This window comes from Nerophis lumbriciformis, linkage group LG12, assembly GCF_033978685.3.
Source record: "Nerophis lumbriciformis linkage group LG12, RoL_Nlum_v2.1, whole genome shotgun sequence".
Lineage (NCBI taxonomy): Eukaryota > Metazoa > Chordata > Actinopteri > Syngnathiformes > Syngnathidae > Nerophis > Nerophis lumbriciformis.
The window spans coordinates 22243947-22268145 of NC_084559.2; the positions used below are offsets into that span (position 1 = coordinate 22243947).

Here is a 24199-nt window from a genome sequence, read left to right on the forward strand (position 1 = left end):
CTAGAAAATCTGTAGAATTAAATTTAAATTGTATTCCTTCCTCTTCTTTCCTGACAATTTAAATCAATGTTCAAGTACATTTTTTGATTTTTATTGTAAAGAATAATAAATACATTTTAATTTAATTCTTAATTTTAGCTTCTGTTTTTTCGACGAAGAATATTTGTGAAATATTTCTTCAAACTTATTATGATTAAAATTCAAACAAATTATTCTGGCAAATCTAGAAAATCTGTACAATCAAATTTAAATCTTATTCCTTCCTCTTCTTTCCTGACAATTTAAATCAACGTTCAAGTAAATGTATTTTCTTCATTGTAAAGAATAATAAATACAATTTTATTTAATTCTTCATTTTAGTTTCTGTTTTTTCGACGAAGAATATTTGTGAAATATTTCTTCCAACTTATTATGATTAAAATTTAAAAAAAAAATTCTGGCAAATCTAGAAAATCTGTAGAATTAAATTTAAATCGTATTCCTTCCTCTTCTTTCCTGACAATTTAAATCAATGTTCAAGTAAATTTTTTTATTTTTATTGTAAAGAATAATAAATACATTTTAATTTAATTCTTCATTTTAGCTTCTGTTTTTTCAACGAAGAATATTTGTGAAATATTTCTTCAAACTTATTATGATTAAAATTCAAAAAAATTATTCTGGCAAATTTAGAAAATCTGTACAATCAAATTTAAATCTTATTCCTTCCTTTTCTTTCCTGACAATTTAAATCAATGTTCAAGTAAATGTATTTTCTTCATTGTAAAGAATAATAAATACAATTTTATTTAATTCTTCATTTTAGTTTCTGTTTTTTCGACGAAGAATATTTGTGAAATATTTCTTCCAACTTATTATGATTAAAATTAAAAAAAAAAATTCTGGCAAATCTAGAAAATCTGTAGAATTAAATTTAAATCGTATTCCTTCCTCTTCTTTCCTGACAATTTAAATCAATGTTCAAGTAAATTTTTTTTATTTTTATTGTAAAGAATAATAAATACATTTTAATTTAATTCTTCATTTTAGCTTCTGTTTTTTCGACGAAGAATATTTGTGAAATATTTCTTCAAACTTATTATGATTAAAATTCAAAAAAATTATTCTGGCAAATTTAGAAAATCTGTAGAATCAAATTTAAATCTTATTCCTTCCTCTTCTTTCCTGACAATTTAAATCAATGTTCAAGTAATTTTTTTATTTTTTTTATTGTTAAGAATGATAAATACATTTTAATTTAATTCTTCATTTTAGCTTCTGTTTTTTTGATGAAGAATATTTGTGAAATATTTCTTCCAACTTATTATGATTAAAATTTAAAAAAAATATTCTGGCAAATATAGAAAATCTGTAGAATTAAATTTAAATCTTATTTCAAAGTCTTTTGAATTTATTTTAAAATTTTTGTTCTGGAAAATCTAGAAGAAATAATGATTTGTCTTTGTTAGAAATATACCTAGGTCCAATTTGTTATATATTCTAACAAAGTGCAGATTGGATTTTAACCTATTTAAAACAGTCATAAAAATTTGAAAATGAATCTTAATCAGGAAAAATTACTAATGATGTTCCATAAATTCTTTTTTTAATTTTTTCAAAAAGATTCGAATTATCTAGTTTTTCTCTTCTGTTTTTCGGTTGAATTTTGAATTTTAAAGAGTCGAAACTGAAGTTAAACCATGTTTCTAAATTTAATTTTAATTTTTTTCGTGTTTTCTCCTCTTTTAAACCGTTCAATCAAGTGTTTTTTTCATCAATTATTCCCTAAAAAACACAGAACACGCCTCACTGATGCACATCTGCAAGACTCACTCAGAGTTGCAGTGTCAAGTTACACACCAGAGTATAACACACTAGTTAACAGCATGCAATGCCAGGCTTCCCACTAACTGACGAAGAAACAGATAACAGATTTGGTGTCCAGTTCAAAGTGTGACATGATTTATTTAAAAATTTGAGAGTTGACTTTTGTATTTTACATGAGTTATTTTTTGTACAAACATGGTGCAAAGTAATTCATGATTTGTTAAAAAATGTTAGTGGCTCGCTAGTTAAAATGGGATATTGTGATTTCACAAGACTGTCTTGGAAGTGATCATTTGAAAATGTTCAATTTGAAAAATGTGCACTTGGAGAAAATATAAAAATAAAGTGTTGCATATTGATATTTATCTGTTTCTATCAGTGACGTGCGGTGAGGTTGATGGCTGGTGAGGCACTGACTTCATCACAGTCAGATTTACAAACATATGAACCCTAAATAGTATCTTATTCACCATTTGATTGGCAGCAGTTAACGGGTTTTGTTTAAAAGCTCATACCAGCATTCTTCCCTGCTTGGCACTCAGCATCAAGGGTTGGAATTGGGGGTTAAATCACCAAAAAATGATTCCCGGGCGTGGCGCCACTGCTGCCCACTGCTCCCCTCACCTCCCAGGGGGTGAACAAGGGGATGGGTCAAATGCAGACGACAAATTTCATTACACCTAGTGTGTGTGTGACAATCATTGGTACTTTAACTTAACTGTAGCACACAAAAAAGCACATTTAATAAAAAAAACACGTTATTATGGTCTTACCTTTACTTATAAATGAAGTCCATGCGCCGCAACTAAAGCCCTCACTTAAACTTTCCACGTGCAAGATTGAATCTATTTAAAAAAGTGTAACCGAGGGTTTATAAATGTCGCCTATACTGTATGAAACTACAAAATAACAAACACGGAGGCTCCAGTTTACACGAAGACCACTTTATTTACCTTCTTTCAAAAACCTCCGCTCCACTCCAACGTGTCAACACTTCCGCTCTTAGCGCCTTCAAAATAAGAGCTCAAGGCATATGCTGTATAACAGCGCATAACAGGAACTTAACATCACAAAGAGGAAAGCCCATAAAAATAGGTTACAGAAGTTATTTATTAAGAAGCCAAAAAGTGCAAAAACAATAATGTTCGTGTTGGAGGAGTTGTGAATTAGATACACCTGCAGTCTGCAGGTGTACCTAATGTTGTGGCCCTGCAGTCATTCACAACTCCTCCAACACGAACATTATTGTTTTTGCACTTTTTGGCTTTTTATGAAATAACTTTTTTAAATAGATTCAATCTTGCACGTGGAAAGTTTTAGTGTGGGCTTTAGTTGATACAACACTCCCGTCAGGGGGTGCATTAACCGGCACCAGGAGGCGGGATTACTGCGAGCCTCAGCCAGTGCGTCTTTTGCAGCCGTTTTATGATCGCTCAGCACAAGAAATACGTTACACACATACAGTTGTTGACAAAATACACTGTACATTATATACCTCAGCTAACTAAACTATGGAAATGTATAATATAATTAATATAGCAATACAGTCTCACTGCACAGCAGGCCAGCAGTTAGCCGAGTCCGCAATCCATGTTGAGGCACAACTGAGTGACGTGCCTCAACTGGCTGCTGATCACCGCACCGTCTCTTCTCAGTATTTGAACGGCAAATGTGAAAATTCAGCGATTTTGAATAAAAATAATCTAAAACTGGTGAAGTTAAATGAAAAATAACTTATAGTATAATCACTGGATACATATAACAATTTAATTAATTTTTTTTCTTTTTACATTCTTTTTCTTTCCATGATGGCAGGTGAGGCCCCGCCTCACCTGCCTCTAGTGACTGCACGTCACTGGTTTCTATATATATTTATTGTGAGAAATCATTAAGATGATCAGTGTTTCCACAAAGATAAATATAATTAATTATTAATAATAACATAGAGTTAAAGGTAAATTGAGCAAATTGGCTATTTCTGGCAATTTATTTAAGTGTGTATCAAACTGGTAGCCCTTCGCATTAATCAGTACCCAAAAAGTAACTCTTGGTTTCAAAAAGGTTGGTGACCCCTGCTTTAAACATTAAACTGAGCCTTGGTTGGCAGTCAAGCTGTTGTACTTAAACCCCACACAGACGATTGTTCCATTAGCTGTTCAGAACCACTTAGTGGGCTTGGGTAATGTACCTGGACAAGGGAATACAAGGAAACCTTGACCCCTTCTCAGCTAATTCGGCCCATCCGTCATGCTCCCTTGAATAGCAAAGGAGGTCTTTCCTGCGGGAGCCTTGTAAACCTGTTGAAGTGAGACACCTCGGATGATGTTTCTCATGACTTTTGGTCCTCTGCATTTCAACGGGCTGAAACAAGGCGTAACCGCACAGCTCGAAACGCTTCACATGAGCACTGTTGCATGGACAGCAGTCCTCCCAATGTCTGCGCTTCCCTTGGTTTGATCTGCGATGTGATGGCAGACCAATGCCCTCTCCTCCCTGTTCTTTTGTGTAGGCAACAGACAGCCTTCTGGGCCAGATGTAGGTCACCTCTTAGCAGTTTCCTGCTCTGCGGGTGATGACTGCACATATGGCAGACATTACAGCTGTTTCCAGGTGTAAAACGTCGAGAGCAACCAGTTGCTGTCAGCACCAGGCAGTCCCGACAGACACAATCTTGTGGGCCTGACGATCGTATTATCAAAGGGTTCCCTTGTTTCGGGTGCTGCTCATTTTTATATAAGTCTTAAAATGTGTTGTCTTTGGCTCTTTGCAGGGCTCCCTGCAGGTTTTTTTCCCTTCCTTACAGATGCACTTTAACCATACAAGGTCAAAACAAATACTACACAGCAGTTACGGGTTACGCATTTGCAATTTGAAGGACAGTGAGTCCTTTGTGGCCATGCAATGAGACCGTGAAATGCTTCTTCTGTTTTCATTTTCGAGACATCAAAAGGAAATCCAGTCAAACACCTGTCAAAACTAAAATTCTATACTTTTAAATGTTTTTCTAGAGCGCCACCAACAGCTTTTATAGGCTGCAGTCGGGACTGTTTTTGCAATTGAATGCAATCGAACCACCCCGCGTATCATTTTAGACCTTATTAAATCAGCTCTAACAAATGAGAAATAACACAGCCGACAGAGAAATAGGAAATTGTCTGCCTATGACTGGCTGAGTAAATGAATACGGGTTGGGTTGTGTAAAAACCAGACATAACTGCTTTCCGCGCTGAGGCGCGGACGTCATGATTCATGAAAGCTGAAATGCAGGAGACTGCTGCCTGTCAGACGTCCAGCGTATGAGGCACTCTTCTGGGAACACATGCTTGGAAGTGCAGAAAACTGGATGTTATCAGTTTGACAGTCAAGCTGTTTCATTTCTCGTTTGCTGAAAAAGAATCATCTGAGGAATACAGTTGTAAGGATAAAGAAGAGTGGTTCAAAGACAGAGAGCAGAACTCTGCCTGGGCAGGGGAAACAAAAACTCATGGACGGGTCACTATCACATCCTTCCTGTCTTCATCCTGTCTAATGGGACCTTGACAGATACAGTTGGATAAACCACAGCTTCATGTACTGACAATGTTTTTCTCTGCCTGATAGGTATTAAAATGGGTCGAAGTCACTGTTCAGGCCATGAAGGTCCACCTGCTGTCCTCAAACCATGACCGTGCCCAAGAGAACCAGTGGGATGTACCCTTTGACCCCAGCCTCCGAGAGGTCACCGTATCACTCAGTGGACCTGCTCCACAAATAGAGCTTAGAGATCCTCTTGGTATACAACCCGTGTATTGCCAGCAAAACTGTTGGACAGTTGAAAATGTATTCTCTATTCTTATCTTCCAGGCCGTGTAGTTGGTGAGGAGCAAGGCCTTACCGAGCTTCTGAACATTCCCAATTCTGCTCGTGTTGTCAACCTGAAGCTTCCCAGATCTGGACCGTGGAAACTAAAGGTACCGTTCTGGGGGATAGTTGTTTAATTTGCTCTTTGTCTAACGGAAATCAGCTCTGCTTTCTTCTGAAAGGTGAGCTGCGATGGCCGCCATACCCTGAGGGTCACGGGAGTCAGCAATCTGGACTTCCGGGCCGGGTTTTCAAGCGTACCTGTTAAAGAGTTTAATCATACGAGGGAGAGGCCAATAAAAGGTATTTTATTTCAGATGTTTATGTCACAAAGGGGATGCAAAACCAACTTTTCTTACCTATTGATAACTGTTCTTGTGGATTTGGGATCTGCGTAAGTCCCGAAAATTGGAAATCAAACCATGGATGAATGGCGGATATATTTATACCTCGAAAAACTGAGCATGAACCATTTTTTTTGCCGGCTCTGCGGTTCCTAGAGTTTGTGGTAGATGAGTGACAGATGACCAGGGTTAACGACAAAATGCCGAACCTCCATCAAGTTAATGCTATTTGGTAACAGTGGAAGAGAAAGTCAAACACAAATACGAATAGAAGGAGTAGATATTGAAAGGGTAAAAGGAAACACATTTTTGGGTGTAATAATAGATGATAAAATCAACTGGAAATCTCATGTAAAAAATATACAACATATAGTAGCAAGAAACACGTCAATAATGAATAAAGCAAAAATGTTCTAGACCAGTGGTCCCCAACCTTTTTATAACTGCGGACCGGTCAACGCTTGAAAATTTGTCCCACGTTTTTTTTTTGTCATAAAAAAATACAATCATGTGTGCTTACGGACTGTATCCCTGCAGACTGTATTGATCTATATTGATATATAATGTAGGAACCAGAAATATTAGAAACAACCCTTTTGTGCGAATGAGTGTGAATGAGTGTAAATGGGGGAGGGAAGTTTTTTGGGTTGGTGCACTAGTTGTAAGTGTATCTTGTGTATTTTTATGTTGATTTAAAAAAAAAAAAAAACATAAAATAAAATAAATGTTTTATTTATTTTTTATTTTATTTTTTTTAATTTCTTGTGTGGCTCGGTACCAATGGATCCACGGACCGGTAACGGGCCGTGGCCCGGTGGTTGGGGACCACTGTTCTAGACCAAAAATCACTTCATTTTCTCTACTGCTCACTAGTGTTACCATATCTGAGTTATTGTGCAGAAATATGGGGAAACAACTACAAAAGTGCGCTTCATTCACTAACTGTGTCACAAAAAAGATCAATTAGAATAATACATAATGTTGGATATAGAGAACATACAAACACTTTATTTATTGAATCACAATTATTGAAATTCAACGATTTGGTGCATTTGCAGAGAGCTAAAATTATGCACAAAGCAAACTATAACCTGATACCCAAGAATGTACAACAATTCTTCTCAACATAAGCGGAGAAATATAAACTTAGAGGAAAATCTAATTTAAAACATTTTATGCGCGTACAACACTTAAAACCTTTAGCATAACCGTAAGTGGAATTAAATTATGAAATGGATTAACTAGGGATGTCCCGATCCAGGTTTTTGCACTTCCGATCCGATACCGATATTGTTTTTGCATTTCCGATCCGATACCGATACTGACCGATACTGGCCTATCCGAGCATGTATTAAAGTTTAAAGTTATTTAGCCTACTTAGTTGTCAGAATCATGTTGAAAAGGGTTTTAGTACTCTTGATAACAACTAGCCAGCTGAATTAGGGGAGTTTGAATAATACACAATGGTTGGTAACAAGAAACTGACCTGTTTATTCAAGGATAAACACAAAATAGACAAAATTATACATGACAAACAGAAATGGCATCATTGAACTAGGGCTGGGCGATATGGCCTTTTTTTAATATTGCGATATTTTAAGGCCATATTGCGATACACAATATATATCTCGATATTTTGCCTTAGCCTTGAATGAACACTTGATGCATATAATCACAGCAGTATGATGATTCTATGTGTTTTGATTGATTGATTGAGACTTTTATTAGTAGGTTGCACAGTGAAGTACATATTCCGTACAATTGACCACTAAATGGTAACACCCCAATACGTTTTTTGTTTAAGTCGGGGTCCACTTAAATTGATTCATGATACAGATATATACTATCAGATATATACTATCATCATAATACAGTCATCACACAAGATAATCACATTGAATTATTTACATTATTTATAATCCAGGGTGTGGAGGGGGGCGCCGGATGTAAGTGTCAAAAAGACAGCCAAAAGAGTTTGATATGAGAATAAATCTAAAGTTAAAATATAGGGTAGAAATGCACCCATTTGCAGGAAATGTAGTCTTGATTTTCAAAATTTTCTTTCAAGGCTTGCATGTCTACATTAAAACATTCTTCTTCATACTGCATTAATATATGCTACTTTTAAACTTTCATGCAGAGAAGGAAATCACAACTAAAAAAATCACTAATTTTTTCATACGGTGTTGATCTGGAAATGTTTGCCTCAGCATTTTGATGGTGTGGACGTGTGGCACCAAATGGAGATAAGCGTCTCGACAGACGTTACAATATATGAACAATGATGACGAAAACTGTTTTCTCTGTCGTGTCCGTGTGTCGAAAATTGTTATGCGCTTATTTTTTTATTAGATTTTGTGCGTGGCATAGATTTGCTATGCGCAGAGGACGCTTAAACAGTGCGCAATTGCACAGGCGAGCACCTTTGAGGGAGCGTTGCTCGCACGGCTACGCTAGCATCACAGCTAACATTAGCCATGCTGCTACCTCTCTGCTCGGGGAGGACGTATACGTATGTGACGTATGTCGTGACAGTATGTGACGTGTGTAAGAAGGTGCACTTGCTGTCTGTGAGAGGGAGACACAGGGCAGAGTGAGAAGAGCCTGTCGTGTAATGCCAGCAGCTAAAAGCAACTGCGTGAGAATTCACAGACCTGTGGATGTGTTGAAGGTGTGCTGGAAAATGCGGAACGGAAATTACGGAGCAGCAGAAAAGTGGAATGTATTATTTAAATCGGTGCGTTGGAAAACACGGACCGGAGTTTTTTTTAAAACTGGATCTGGATCGGCATTTTCCCATGCCTTGCCGATATGCAATTTTTGGCAAATATCGGCAGCCGATCCGATCCTAATATCGGATCTGGACATCCCTAGGATTACCCAAAGAAATCAAACAAAGTTTAAGACTGTTCAAACTACAAGTGTTCACAAAGTACACAGAACAAGAATTATGATGAACATCTTGAACCATTTTTTTTTAGATTAAAGATAAAGATTATTTATGTATTTAATATGTGTTTACTTACTGTGGTATATTATTTTTTTACTATTCATTCATTCACTGTTTTGTTACAGAGAACAAGGGAATGGGATAAAATAGCTATGGTATGAAAAGGGGTAGGATTAAATAAGCTCTGCTTCTTCCTGCTCATTCGGACGTGCTGCAAAGAAACAACTGGAAATATGTGATGCATTACATTGTATCGTATGCATGTTCCAAATAAACTGAAACTGAAGTGTGAACACCACATGGTGGAATGACTACATGATTGATCTGTTTGCCTTGCAGGACTTCCAGCACATGTTTTGCTCAAATGCACAGGCCTGACACCACCGGGTCTGCTAAGTCACGTGGAGCTAATATCTGGCTCGGGGCGCCCCTTGCGTACCATCCAGGTGCCTCTGCCCTCTGACCTTGGCCGGCATGGCCTGTGGAGTCTCCCGGAGATCCGCACCCCTTCCCAGAGCTTCTTCATTAAGGTGACAGGCAGAGACGAGGAGGGCTATCCCTTCCAGCGACTGTCAAGTGTCTCATACACAAACATTGTTCCAGGTAAGACAACCTTGCGCTCTCCCTCCAGACATGTTTCTTTTGCTATGCTGCAAACATTTATCACACCTCATCAATCCCTTGTGTGAACTTTGACCTGCGTTTCCTTCCTTACGTAGATCCCCCAGCTGTGAGCATGCCTGATCTGGTGAAGGGTCTCTACATGCAGCCTGCTGTGATTCGCTGTGCGGTGGAAAGCGACATCCCTTATAGGCTAAGATTTGCTCGAAGTGGAATAACACTGGGAGAGGAAAAGTTCTTCCAGTAAGATTTCTCCCTGTCACATTTAATCATTTGTAACATTTTTACTCCAGTATAAAGCATACTTGCCAACCCTTCCGAATTTTCCGGGAGACTCACGAAATTCAGCGCCTCTCCCGAAAACCTCCCGGGACAAATATTCTCCCGAAAATCTCCCGATTTTCAGCCGGAGCTGGAGGCCACGCCCCCTCCAGCTCCATGCGGACCTGAGTGAGGACAGCCTTTTTTCACTACAGGAGGACAACAGGGTGACAAGAACTAAATCATCCAGACTAGAGATACATTGTATTATTATGTTTATCTTACCTAAAAATAAATAGATATTTATTAATAAAAAAAATTAAAAAAACTAAATACATTTTTACTATATTTTGCTAAAAACATCAAAATTAATTGTATTTTTATTTTTATTTTTTCTGACTCCTTATTACATCCAGCCATAGAATTTTACATTAAAATAAACATATTTGAAATAATTAATTTTAAATTATCATAATAATTCATTTAAAATGACCATATTTAATAATTAAAATAATTGCTTGTTTATCAACAACTTTAGCATTTTATTCATTACATTTTGAAGCTCTCAGAAGCCAAGTTATGTTATATTCCTTTATTTATTTATGCAAGTTTGAAGTATCAATTATCCAAACACAGTTTTGTTTGCATATTTCAGGATGTAGATATATTTTTGTATATATATATATATATATATATATATATATATATATATATATATATATATGAAATACTTGACTTGGTGAATTCTAGCTGTCAATATACTCCTCCCCTCTTAACCTTACCCCCCCCCCCCCCCCCCCGAAATCGGAGGTCTCAAGGTTGGCAAGTATGGTATAAAGTTAGAGTTAAAGTCCCAATGATAGTCACACACACTAGGTGTGGTGAAATTATCCTCTGCATTTGACCCATCCCCATGTTCAACCCCTGGGAGGTGAGGGGAGCAGTGAGCAGCAGCGGTGGCCGCGCTCGGGAATCATTTTTGGTGATTTAACCCCCAATTCCAACCCTTGATGCTAAGTGCCAAGCAGGGAGGCAATGGGTCCCATTTTTATAGTCTTTGGTATGACTCAGCCTTCCAGTCTCAGGGCGGACATTCTAACCACAAGGCAGGTCTCTTATGTATACACAGTCGAGGTCAAAAGTTGACATACACATGTAAAGTACATCATGTCATGGCTGTCTTGAGTTTCCAATAATTTATACATCTCTTATTTTTTTGTGATAGAGTGATTGGAGCACATACTTGTTGGTCACAAAAAAAACATTCATGAAGTTTGCTTCTTTTATGAAATTATTATTGGTCTACTGAAAATGTGACCAAATCTGCTGGGTCAAAAGTATACATACAGCAATGTTAATATTCGGTTGCTGTATTTTTCGGAGTATAAGTCGCACCGGCCGAAAATGCATAATAAAGAAGGAAAAAAACATATATAAGTCGCATTTTTTGGGGAAAATGTATTTGATAAAACCCAACACCAAGAATAGACATTTGAAAGGCAATTTAAAATAAATAAAGAATAGTGAACAACAGGCTGAATAAGTGTACGTTATATGAGGCATAAATAACCAACTGAGAACGTGCCTGGTATGTTAACGTAACATATTTTGGTAAGAGTTTATAACATATAGAACATGCTATACGTTTACCAAACAATCTGTCATTCCTAATCGCTAAATCCCATGAAATCTTATACGTCTAGTCTCTTACGTGAGTGAGCTAAATAATATTATTTGATATTTTACAGTAATGTGTTAATATTTTCACACATAAGTCGCTCCTAAGTATAAGTCGCACCCCCGGCCAAACTATGAGAAAAACTGCGACTTATAGTCCGAAAAATACGGTAGTTATTTTGATGGGTTTGACTTGAGGATTGTCAAGTTATTCCATCCCGACAGTAAGGGGCCTTCCCCAAACTGTTCCTACAATAGTATATAGAATTGGCCAAAAATGTCTTAGGACGTTGAAGAATTAAGGTCTTCTGATTGATTAATACATTGGTGGTAGGGTTGTACGGTATACCGGTATTAGTATAGTACCGCGATACTAATGAATCATTTTCGGTACTGTATCGTCTCTGAATTGTACCGATCCCGCATAAAATCCAAGATGGCGGCGCGCACAGACGCAGCGGCTTACGGCTCTCCATTTCAGTGCTCTTTCTTCCTTCTTTTCTTCATGTTTTTTTTCCTTTTGTGCACCACCTGTACTGCAAACACCCGGTACACCCGCCAGTCACTCTTGGATATCGGCAACTCGCACCAGATATCTGTTTCGAGCAACTTTCACCACGAGCACAACATCCCAGATGACATAGCGAGAGCACAGGGCTCTCCGTGGTTTGTTGTCGGGTCTGGGAGACGGCGTAGACAGAGGAGGGAGAGGAAGCAGAAGCGTGGCCGCAGGTCCGGCGTCTTGCTCAGGCTTAGGAAACAACCCCACAAGCCACCTCTACCGAGCCTGTTCCTCTCTAATGCCAGATCCCTTGTACAGAAGATGGACGACCTGGAGTTACAACTTGCTGGAAACCGCTATGTTCGGGACTGTTATGCTATGATTATCACCGAAACCTGGCTTCACCCGGAAATACCCGATGCTAGCATGCAGCTAGCCGGACGCACTCTGCTCCGCCGGGACAGAACTAAGGACTCCGGTAAGAGCAGAGGAGGGGGGCTCTGTATCTACGTGCATGAGAACTGGTGCAACAACGGGACAATCACTAAACAGCACTGTTGCCCGGACGTGGAGTACATGTCTGTTAGATGTCGGCCTTTTTTTCTCCCGAGAGAGCTGTCTGTTGTTATCATCACGGCTGTGTATATTCCACCGGACGCCAAAGTAAACACAGCGCTCTCTCTTCTGCTGAACACCGTCAACGAACAGCAGCGGGCCCACCCCGACGGTGTTCATATCATAGCAGGGGATTTTAATAAGGCCAATCTGAAGACTGTACTCCCTAAGTTCTACCAGCACGTGAAGTGTTCTACAAGGGGCAAGAACACCCTGGACCACGTGTATACCAACATAAAGCACGCGTACAGAGCTACACCCCTCCCCCAGCTTGGACAGTCAGACCATCTTTCCCTCCTGCTCTCTCCTACCTACACCCCCATCAGACGCCAGGCCAGGCCTATCACAAAGACTGTTATGACCTGGCCTGACGATGCACTCCCCAAACTTCAGGACTGCTTTCAACACACAGACTGGGACCTCTTCCAACAACAGGAGCTGGAGACAGCCACAGGAACGGTGCTGGACTACATAAAGTTCTGCATCGGGAATGTGACTGTGGAAAAAACCATCCGGGTTTACCCCAACAAGAAACCCTGGATGACCAGCCAGGTCCGCACACTCCTCAGGGCCCGCGACGCAGCCTTCAGGTCAGGGGACAGGGCACTGTACAGTGTTGCTAGAGCCGACCTGAAGAGAGGGATTAAAAAAGCAAAGGCGGACCACAGGAGGTGCATAGAGTCCCATCTGTCCAGCAAAAACTCACGGGAGGTGTGGCGGGGCATTCATGACATCACGAACTTCAGAGGCTGCAATATGACAACTGCGGATCAGAGTGCGACACTGGCAGAGGAGCTTAACTGTTTCTTTGCCCGTTTCGAAACCCCCCAGCGACACTCATCTGCTCCAGCCCTGCCCCCGCCCCCACCGGGCTCCGGCGCCACTCCACTCACTGTACAGGAGCACAGTGTCAGACGAGTGCTCCTGGCTGTGAACCCCAGGAAGGCTACCGGACCAGACGGAGTACCTGGAAAGGTGCTCAGGACGTGCGCCCACCAGCTTGCTCCCCCCCTCACCAGGATCTTCAACCTCTCCCTGGCTCAGGCAGTCATCCCATCCTGTCTGAAGTCATCTACAATAATCCCGGTGCCGAAGAAGTCTCCCATCACCAGCCTGAATGATTACCGACCAGTGGCCCTCACTCCGGTAATCATGAAGTGCTTCGAGCGACTTGTTCTCCAGCACATCAAGGACCATATCCCTCCAGACTTCGACCCCCACCAGTTCGCATACCGGGCGAACAGGTCCACAGAGGACGCCATCGCTGTTGCTCTCCACTCTGCTCTGAACCACCTGGAGCAGCAGCAGAGCTACGTCCGGATGCTCTCTGTGGACTATAGCTCTGCCTTCAATACAATAATCCCGGACAGACTCTGCAATAAACTGGACACTCTTGGCCTCCCCCCTCTCACAAACGCCTGGATAAGGGACTTCCTAACGGACCGACGCCAGAATGTGAGACTTGGCCCGCACCTCTCATCCTCCCGCACGCTGAGCATCGGCTCCCCACAGGGCTGTGTGCTGAGCCCCCTCCTCTACTGCCTTTACACCCATGACTGCAGTCCGGCCCACAGTGACAACCTTACCGTCAAGTTCGCCGACGATACCACAGTGGTCGGGCTCATCTCCAGGGGTGACGAGGCTGCCTACAGAGAGGAGGTCCTGAAGCTGACGGCCTGGTCTTCGGAGAACAACCTCGCTCTCAACACCAGCAAGACCAGAGAGATCATCGTCGACTTCAGGAGGAGCAGCACCGACCCTGCCCCCCTCTACATCAACGGCGAGCGTGTAGAGAGGGTCCACACCTTCAGGTACCTTGGAGTCCACATCTCCAATGACTTCTCCTGGACAGTCAACACCACATCAATCATCAAGAAGGCTCAGCAGCGGCTACACTTCCTTAGAGTCCTCGGGAAGTACAACCTGAAGCCTGACTTGCTGCTGACCTTCTACCGCTCGTCCATCGAGAGCCTGCTGACCTACTGTATTACGGTATGGTACGGCAGCTGCACTGCAGCAGACAGGGAGAGGCTGCAAAGAGTGGTCAAGACGGCTCAGAAGATCATCGGCCGCCCTCTCCCCTCTCTGACGGACATCTACACCTCCCGCTGCCTCAACAGAGCCAGTGCCATCATCAAGGACAGCACCCACCCTGGCTCTGACCTGTTCCACCTGCTGCCCTCTGGGAAGCGCTACAGGTGCATTAAAACCAAAACAAACAGGCTAAAGAACAGCTTCTTCCCCAGGGCCATAACCATCCTGAACGGACTGCCCCATTGTCCCTCATAACTGCCTTCTCTTCGGTGCAATAACCCATTCCACCAACCACACTGTTTTTGTTTTTGTTTTTTTCATGTATATATTCATTTCACACCATATTCATTGCACTTCTACATTTTTTATATTTTTATATATTTGCACATTGTTTTTCTAGCATGCACACATCGCACTGTATGGAATGGCCTCAATCTCGTTACCTTGCGTAATGACAATAAAGCTGATTCTGATTCTTCTTCTAAAGTAAGGTTCTTACAAGTATCATCCCTGCAGGACGAGGAATAGCTAAACATGTTTCACTACACACCGTAGCTCACCGGCGTCAAAATATAAACAAACGCCATTGGTGGATCTACACCTGACATCCACTGTAATGATACCAAGTACAGGCACGTATATAGTCACTACTACTATGATTACATTGATATTTTTTGACATCACAACATCTTCTTTCGTTTTTCTAAAATGTATATTATGTTTATAAACTCAGGGAATATGTACCTGGGCACATGAGAACTTTGAATATGACCAATGTATGATCCTGTAACTACTTGGTATCGGATCGATACCCAAATTTGTGGTATCATCCAAAACTAATGTAAAGCATCCTTATAGTCCGAAAAATATGGTAAATGTCCCTTGGCAAGTTTCACTGCCATAAGGCGCTTTTGGTAGCCATCCACAAGCTTCTGGTTGAATTTTCGACCACTCCTCTTGACAAAATTGGTGCAGTTCAGCTAAATGTGTTGGTTTTCTGACATGGACTTGTTTCTTTAGCATTGTCCAAGGCTGGTTCTTGGTTGTTCACTAAGAACCAATGTGAACCAAATGCATGCTTCTCTTTCCTGGCTAACAGTGCAGAACAGGTTGTCAGCTAATACTCTAATATTGTTCAAATCAGTAACCAGTAGTAAAACTCCTGCTTTTCTCATGGCCCAAATAGTTCACAGTAGCACTATACATAATCATAATACCAGGGCGTCCAGTGAGGGGCATTTTATACTCCCTCGTCCCAGGAAGAATGCTTTGCGGAAATCTTTTATTTATAGATCGTTATCGCTCTGGAATAACCTGCCTGAAATTCTCACCGGCATTGAAAGTAAACAGGTTTTTAAAAAGAGAGTAATATTTTAGCTGAGTCTTTAAATTAGTCTGCTCGTTGATGATTTGTTTGGTTTTATATTGTGTAGTTATATTTATATGGTAATTATTATTTTGTGACTGTAAATTGTTTGCTTGTTTACTTATTGATGCTTTTATTTTTTTTATTTTTTTCTGTATTGTGTAGTTATTATTATTATTATATGCTTTTACTTGTTATTGTATTGAATTGTGGACCTCAGGAAGACTAGTGGGTTGTTGAGGCAACCAGCTAATGGGGATCCTTAAAATCAAATCCACACGTTAAACGTGTGGACTTTGGGACGGCCATTCTAAAACCTTAATTCTAGCCTGATTTAGCCATTCCTTTACCACTTTCGACGTGTGTTTGGGGGTCATTCACCTGTTGGAACACCCAACTGCGCCCAAGACCCAACCTCCGGGCTGATGATTTTAGGTTGTCCTGAAGAATTTGGAGGTAATCCTCCTTTTTCATTTTCCCATGTATTCTCTGTGAAGCACCAGTTCCATTGGCAGTAAAACAGGCCTAGAGCATAATACTACCACCACCATGCTTGACGGTAGGTATAGTGTTCCTGGGATTAAAGGCCTCACATTTTCTCCTCCAAACATATTGCTGGGTATTGTGGCCAAACGCAGTTGGGTGTTCCAACAGGAAAATGACCCCAAACACACATCAAAAGCGGTAAAGGAATGGCTAAATCAGTCTAGATTGAAGGTTTTAGAATGGCCTTCCCAAAGTGTGGACAATGCTGAAGAAACAAGTCTATGTCAGAAAACCAACACATTTAGCTGAACTGCACCAATTTTGTCAAGAGGAGTGGTCAAAAATTCAACCAGAAGCTTGTGGATGGCTACCAAAAGCGCCTTATGGCAGTGAAACTTGCCAAGGGACATGTAATTAAATATTAACATTGCTGTATACACTGTATATATATATATATATATATATATATATATATATATATATATATATATATATATATATATATATATATATATATATGCTGCAACACTTAATTCACTGCACCTTAAATACTCTTAGCAGGGAGCAGGCTAGAAATGGCATTGACTATGGCAGGGGTCGGCAACCCGCGGCTCTAGAGCCGCATGCGGCTCTTTAGCGCCGCCCTAGTGGCTCTCTGGAGCTTTTTAAAAAATGTATGAAAAATGGAAAAAGATGAAGGGGGAAAAAAATGTATTTTTTGTTTTAATATGGTTTCTGTAGGAGGACAAACATGACACAAGCCTCCCTAATTGTTATAAAGCACACTGTTTATATTAAACATGCTTCACTGATTCGAGTATTTGGCGAGCGCCGTTTTGTCCTACTAATTTTGGCGGTCCTTGAACTCACCGTTTGTTTACATGTATAACTTTCTCCGACTTTCTAGGACGTGTTTTATGCCACTTCTTTTTCTGTCTCATTTTGTCCACCAAACTTTTAACGTTGTGCATGAACGGTGAGTTTTGTTGATGTTATTGACTTGTGTGGAGTGCTAATCAGACATATTTGGTCACTGCATGACTGCAAGCTAATCGATGCTAACATGCTATTTAGGCTAGCTATATGTACATATTGCATCATTATGCCTCATTTGTAGCTATATTTGAGGTCATTTAGTTTCCTTTAAGTCCTCTTAATTCAATTTATATCTCATGACACACTATCTGTATGTAATGTGGCTTTTAATTTTTTTGCGGCTCCAGACAGATTTGTTTTTGTATTTTTGGTCCAATATGGCTCTTTCAACATTTTGGGTTGCCGACCCCTGGACTATGGTCTTGATCAATCAAAGTGTCTTTATAAAAGTCTGCTTCTGATTAGTTGGTACTTTGTGTGCCTGAGTTCTAACTGAAAATGACGATGACCTTGTTGCTGCCTGTCTTTATATCAGAAAATCTGCCACTACATCATGGGAGATTGACCGCGCTTCAGCAGAGGATGAAGGTCTATATGAGTGCACGGCGCAGAGTGGAGCGGGACAAGGACGCGCCTTAACCCAGCTGACTGTTCGAGGTATGGCACTTTTTACACAGTCAAGCCACACTTGCCTGCATTTCCTCAGTTACTTGTGGAGGTTTGTTCCATATTCGTCAAAACAGTGCCAGTTTCATCCTTTTTTGCACATATGGGCGGGCATTGAATAGGCAGCCCAGCAACTCTCCCCCTTTCTGATTGGTCACTTTAAACGCCTACACTGCAAAAAATGTCTGACAGAATATAAGATAAAAATACAAGTGTGGAGGTTGCCCTCCAGTGGGTTCCGCAGACCACCAAATACCGCCATGAGAGCCCGGATCAGAGTTACAATACTGTTTTATTTTGTTATAAGTTTGTGCAGCAGGTTGCTTTCGTTGCTTTTCGTGTCTCTTTCTCGCTCGCTCTCACTCCAGCTCCAACCCCGTATCTCCTCTCGGCTGCTGCTAATAAAGGAGACAGGTGATTAGATCATAAGGCCCACCTGGGCCATCTACGCACCTGTCGCTGTCTTCGAGGCCGGTCCTGGCACACCCCGTTCTGCGGCAGGCCCGCAGGCCACGCCCCCCCCGCCACAATAAGATTATAGGAAAAAATACTAACAACTAGTGAAATTATCTGTCCATGCAGCTAGTTAATTTTACTTGGAAAGACATCCTAAATTAAGATTTCTAAATCTAAAAATTAACAGGAATTTTAAGCTAGTTGGGAAATTGTGTTAGATGTAAATATAAACGGAATACAATGATTTGCATATCATTTTCAACCCATATTCAGTTGAATATGCTACAAAGACAACATATTTGATTTTCAAACTGATAAACATTTTTTTTTGCAAATAATCATTAACTTTAGAATTTGATGCAAGCAACACGTGACAAAGAAGTTGGGAAAGGTGGCAATAAATACTGATAAAGTTGAGGAATGCTCATCAAATACTTATTTGGAACATCCCACAGGTGTGCAGGCAAATTGGGAACATGTGGGTGCCATGATTGGGTATAAAAACAGCTTCCCAAAAAATGGGACGAGGTACACCCCTCTGTCCACAACTGCGTGAGCAAATAGTCAAACAGTTTAAGAACAACGTTTCTCAAAGTGCTATTGCAAGAAATTTAGGGATTTCAACATCTACGGTCCATAATATCATCAAAAGGTTCAGAGAATCTGGAGAAATCACTCCACGTAAGCGGCATGGCCGGAAACCAACATTGAATGACCGTGAACTTCGATCCCTCAAACGGCACTGTATCAAAAACCGACATCAGTGTGTAAAGGATATCACCACGTGGGCTCAGGAACACTTCAGAAACCCACTGTCAGTAACTACAGTTGGTCGCTACATCTGTAAGTGCAAGTTAAAACTCTCCTATGCAAGGCGAAAACCGTTTATCAACAACACCCAGAAACGCCGTCGGCTTCGCTGGGCCTGAGCTCATCTAAGATGGACTGATACAAAGTGGAAAAGTGTTCTGTGGTCTGACGAGTCCACATTTCAAATTGTTTTTGGAAACTGTGGACGTCGTGTCCTCCGGACCAAAGAGGAAAAGAACCATCCGGATTGTTATTCGCAAAGTTGAAAAGCCAGCATCTGTGATGGTATGGAGGTGCATTAGTGCCCAAGGCATGGGTAACTTACACATCTGTGAAGGCGCCATTAATGCTGAAAGGTACATACAGGTTTTGGAGCAACATATGTTGCCATCCAAGCAACGTTACCATGGACGCCCCTGCTTATTTCAGCAAGACAATGCCAAGCCACGTGTTACATCAACGTGGCTTCATATTTTCGACTGGCAAAACGCTTTTTCTGGATATATAACCTACTCAGTGGCCTAGTGGTTAGAGTGTCCGTCCTGAGATCGGTAGGTTGTGAGTTCAAAACACGGCCGAGTCATACCAAAGACTATAAAAATGGGACCCATTACCTCCCTGCTTGGCACTCAGCATCAAGGGTTGGAATTGGGGGTTAAATCACCAAAAATGATTCCCGGGCGTGGCCACCGCAGCTCAAATAACAAAGATAAATTAAAAAAAGCATGTAAACAAACAGCTTGGGCCTTAATGTTAAATCCAATGTGGGTGCTCGGCATTGTCGGGATCGGCGCCTATGGTGCCAGTGATTAAATGTGTGTGTTTTTATTTTCTGCACTTTACTTCATAACAAATGATATAATGGGTTATTTACCCTTGGATTGGCTCTGAGGAGACAGCAGGTGTTAAAAAGTGACCAATCAGAAAGGAGGGAAGTTTCTGGGCCATTTAGTCAATGCCCAGCCTAAGTGCCAAAAGGGTTCGGAAGCATAAAATTAGTTAGCATGCGCACAAAATGAGTCTGCACGCAGAAATAGTTTAGTTTTAGTTTACTTTATTTCGAACATGCATACAAAGTTACATTAAAATAATCTCCCGATAACGCAGAATGTCGTTTTTAGGCACTGTTTTGGCGCCATAGTTTCACACTTTTGGCACAGTACTTTATGGTTTGTACTTCAGGTATGGAATAAAACATATATATGTGTTTTATATTAGACTCACACTAGCCTTCGGGGATTTAAATTACAGGTGTAAAATAGAAAAAGAAGGGTCTTTCGAAAAGAAAAAAAAAAATACTATATCACTTTTTAAGTCTTGGATGAATGGAACTTTATGGTCATTGGACTTAAAAAGTACACTGCAAAAAGTCAGTGTTCAAAAAAAAAAAAAAAAAAAAAAAAAAAAGAGGGGTATTTTATTTGAACTAAGCAAAATGATCTGCCAATAGAACAAGAAAATTTGGCTTGTCAAGACTTTCCAAAACAAGTAAAATTAGCTAACCTCAATGGACCCAAAAATACCTTAAAATAAGTATATTCTCACTAATAAAAAGTGCACTTTTCTTGGTAGAAAAAAAAGAGATCTTTTTGCTCAATATGTTGAAAAATATTCTTAAATTAAGTAAATGCTAGTGCCATTATCTTGACATTTCTTGAAACCAGCAAACTTATACTAAAAACTAATTTATTGTTCTTAATGGAAAGACAACAAGGCAACCGCGTGTTACTCACGGGGTCTCCTAGCCGCTCTGGCAAATCATATGGTCTAAAAATGCATTTTTCCATCGATAACATGACATCATCGCGCCGAGTGCGTGCTCTTTCGGTCAATTAGTGCGCATATATACAGCCCGGCCCCCGGCCAAAATGTTTTTAATTGTAATTTTGAGGAATTTATCTGAATGTGCGTGAACTATTTCTGTTCAAAATTGTTAGAAATGTCACATGTTAAATGTTTACATATTAACTGTCAGTTTACTGTACTACTATATGAGTACGTGTTTTCTATTGTTTCATTGAAAATAAAACAGCAAAGTCCATTTGGCTGTCATCCGTTTTAATTATGAGACACAATTGTGTCAAAGTCATGATTTTTTTTTTTCATGCTTGAAATAAGAAATGATTACTTTAAAAAAGTAGTTTTATATTTGTGAGTGTTGATGACACAGCTTTGCAACACTTGATATTCTAGTTTCAAGCATGTTTTACTCAATATAGGTCATAAAACCTCAGCAACAAGCTGTAATATCTTACTGAGATCATTTAGGACCAAAACCCTTAAAACAAGTAAAACACTCTAACATAAAATCTGCTTAGTGAGAAGAATTATCTTATCAGACAGAAAATAAGCAAATATCACCCCTATTTGACATATTTAAATCTTACTTAGATCATACTTGCCAACCCTCCCGAATTTTCCGGGAGACTCCCGAAATTCAGCGCCTCTCCCAAAAAACTCCCGGGACAAATATTCTCCCGAAAATCTCCCGATTTTCAGCCGGAGCTGGAAGCCACGCCCCCTCCAGCTCCATGCGGACCTGAGTGAGGACAGCCTTTTTTCATGACGGGAGGACAACAGGGTGACAAGAACTAAATCATTCAGACTAGAGATAAATTGTATTATTATGTTTATTTTACCTAAAAATAAATATATTTATTAATTAAAAACAAAACAAAAACTAAATACATTTTTACTATATTTTGCTAAAAACATCAAAATTAATTGTATTTTTATTTGTACTTTTTCGTGACTCCTTATTACATCCAGCCATAGAATTATACATTCAAATAAACATATTTCAAATAATTGATTTTAAATTATCATAATAATTCATTTAAAATGACCATATTTAATTATTAAAATAATTGCTTGTTTATCAACAACTTTAGCATTTTATTCATTACATTTTGAAACTCTCAGAAGCCAAGTTATGTTATATTCCTTAATATTTATTTATGCAAGTTTGAAGTATCAATTATCTAAACACAGTTTTGTTTGCATATTTTCAGGATGCAGATATCTATATATATATATATATATATATATAATATGTATGAAATACTTGACTTGGTGACTAGCTGTCAATATACTCCTCCCCTCTTAACCACGCCCCCAACCACGCCCCACCCCACCCCCGACCACGCCCCCACCCCCACCTCCCGAAATCGGAGGTCTCAAGGTTGGCAAGTATGACTTAGATTTCAGTTTTTGCAGTGTACAACAAGTTACATTTTCCGTACAAACCCGTACAAGAACAGACACTGATCGAGTCACCACATAAAAAGATCGGAAAAATGGTAAACAGGGGGGGGGAGAGGAGAAAAAAAGCAGGTCTCAAACTAAACTCCTGGAGGAGAGGGGGACCAGGAAAATGTTTTAAGCATGTACAAATTACGACATACAACGCAAGACTTGCAACGAGAGCTAAGGGAGTGGGCATCCGGCCTAAAGCTGTCGCCACCAGTGGCACTGCTCTGTTTTCCGTCTTCATTCAGCTTTCAGCTTATTGTGTAGTGCTCTCCCCCCTCAATCAGCAAAAGTTTCAAGCCCCAGATGGACGCAAGGGTTTGACCAGGTGCACCTTAAACATGCACCACTCAAAACCTTTCCAAATATTTTCTTTGTCACACCGATGCTTTCAAATTGTGGTCATGTCGTCTTCAAAACAGAGCCTCCTCCGGTACTGAAGCCAGCAGTCAATGTGACTTCATTAGTCGGAGGTGTGGCTGTGCTACCCTGCCAAGTAGAGGGCTCCATGCGCTACAACTTGACTTGGCATCGAGCGGGCCGCACCGTCCGAGCCCGCTCGGGGAGGGTGAGGCTGCTTTCCAACTCGTCGCTGCAGATCAACAGTGTGCGGACCCAGGATGCCGGGGAGTACCAATGTGCGGCCGCCAACGCCCACGGAGATGCCAGAATCACAGTTTGGCTCTTTGTCCCAGGTATGGCATGGAGACAATCCAAGGTCATCTGTCTAAACACTTAACACACAGACCTCCTAGGTTCCTGTCAGGATGCTGTCATCTGGTTTCCATTGCAGGCTGAGCCATCCTTCAGTTGGACTGAGTCACATCCTTGTCAGAAATGTTCCTCATGAGATGCACATTAAACTTTGTGGTTTCTATTGTGGCACGACCCCAGACTTTTCAGATGGATCTCGCCATCCAATAAGGTCACAAATGACACCCTTTCGACGAAGAGTGACTGGTCTTTGTTTCATTTGTACTCTAGAGGCACCTTCTGTGGTAGTTCACCCCCAGAACCAGGTCTTCTCCCGAGGGGATGAAATCCGCCTCGTCTGCTCAGCGTCCGGCTCTCCCCCTCCCGTGCTCTTCTGGAGCCATGGAAACATGTTTCTTGCTAATCGGCCGCGGTAAGAGGACTCTCAGCCCACTCAACACCTCCGGCACAAAGGACTCATTACATTCCACTTTAGCTACAAGAGATTGCCACATCCTGTTTGTAGAATTGTGGAGAGTTCTGCTTTGCAGTCTGTTTTTGCCAAACACAAAGCACTTCATGGTCCAGCGTGTGTGCTTATTGAAGGAAAAAATATATGGCTTTATACACAAGAGAAACAAAAAGGCTTTGTACAAACGCCTGTTTTACAGTACATCTGCACATGTAATCAAGTATTGTGAATTCTGCCAATTACCTGATGCAGGATGAGTCTACACCAACAAGGAGTTCTGACCATAAGAGAGGCTCTCCCTGAGGATGCTGGGAACTACACATGTCTGGCAAGCAATGTGGCCGGGACCGCATCGCAGTCTGTCTCCCTTTCCTATGCAGGTAGTCCATCATGTTCCTGCATTAGTAGGTCAGGTTAGCAAGGTGGATGACAACACTTGTCAGACCATTAGAAATGTCCTTTGATAATAACGATT

The 24199-nt window shown here is 40.5% G+C and overlaps 1 protein-coding gene across 1 annotated transcript in view; it reads left to right on the forward strand.

Annotated features, from left to right (window-relative positions):
* hmcn2 (hemicentin 2) overlaps positions 1-24199 on the forward strand; it is a 159784-nt gene that overhangs the window by 23424 nt on the left and 112161 nt on the right. The window contains exons 5-13 of the mRNA XM_061986104.1: positions 5407-5578; positions 5650-5756; positions 5829-5949; positions 9280-9543; positions 9660-9804; positions 17914-18035; positions 22982-23254; positions 23544-23685; positions 23977-24104. Of these exons, the coding sequence (XP_061842088.1) occupies positions 5407-5578; positions 5650-5756; positions 5829-5949; positions 9280-9543; positions 9660-9804; positions 17914-18035; positions 22982-23254; positions 23544-23685; positions 23977-24104 (1474 nt within the window). The remainder of the gene's footprint in view (positions 1-5406; positions 5579-5649; positions 5757-5828; positions 5950-9279; positions 9544-9659; positions 9805-17913; positions 18036-22981; positions 23255-23543; positions 23686-23976; positions 24105-24199) is intronic.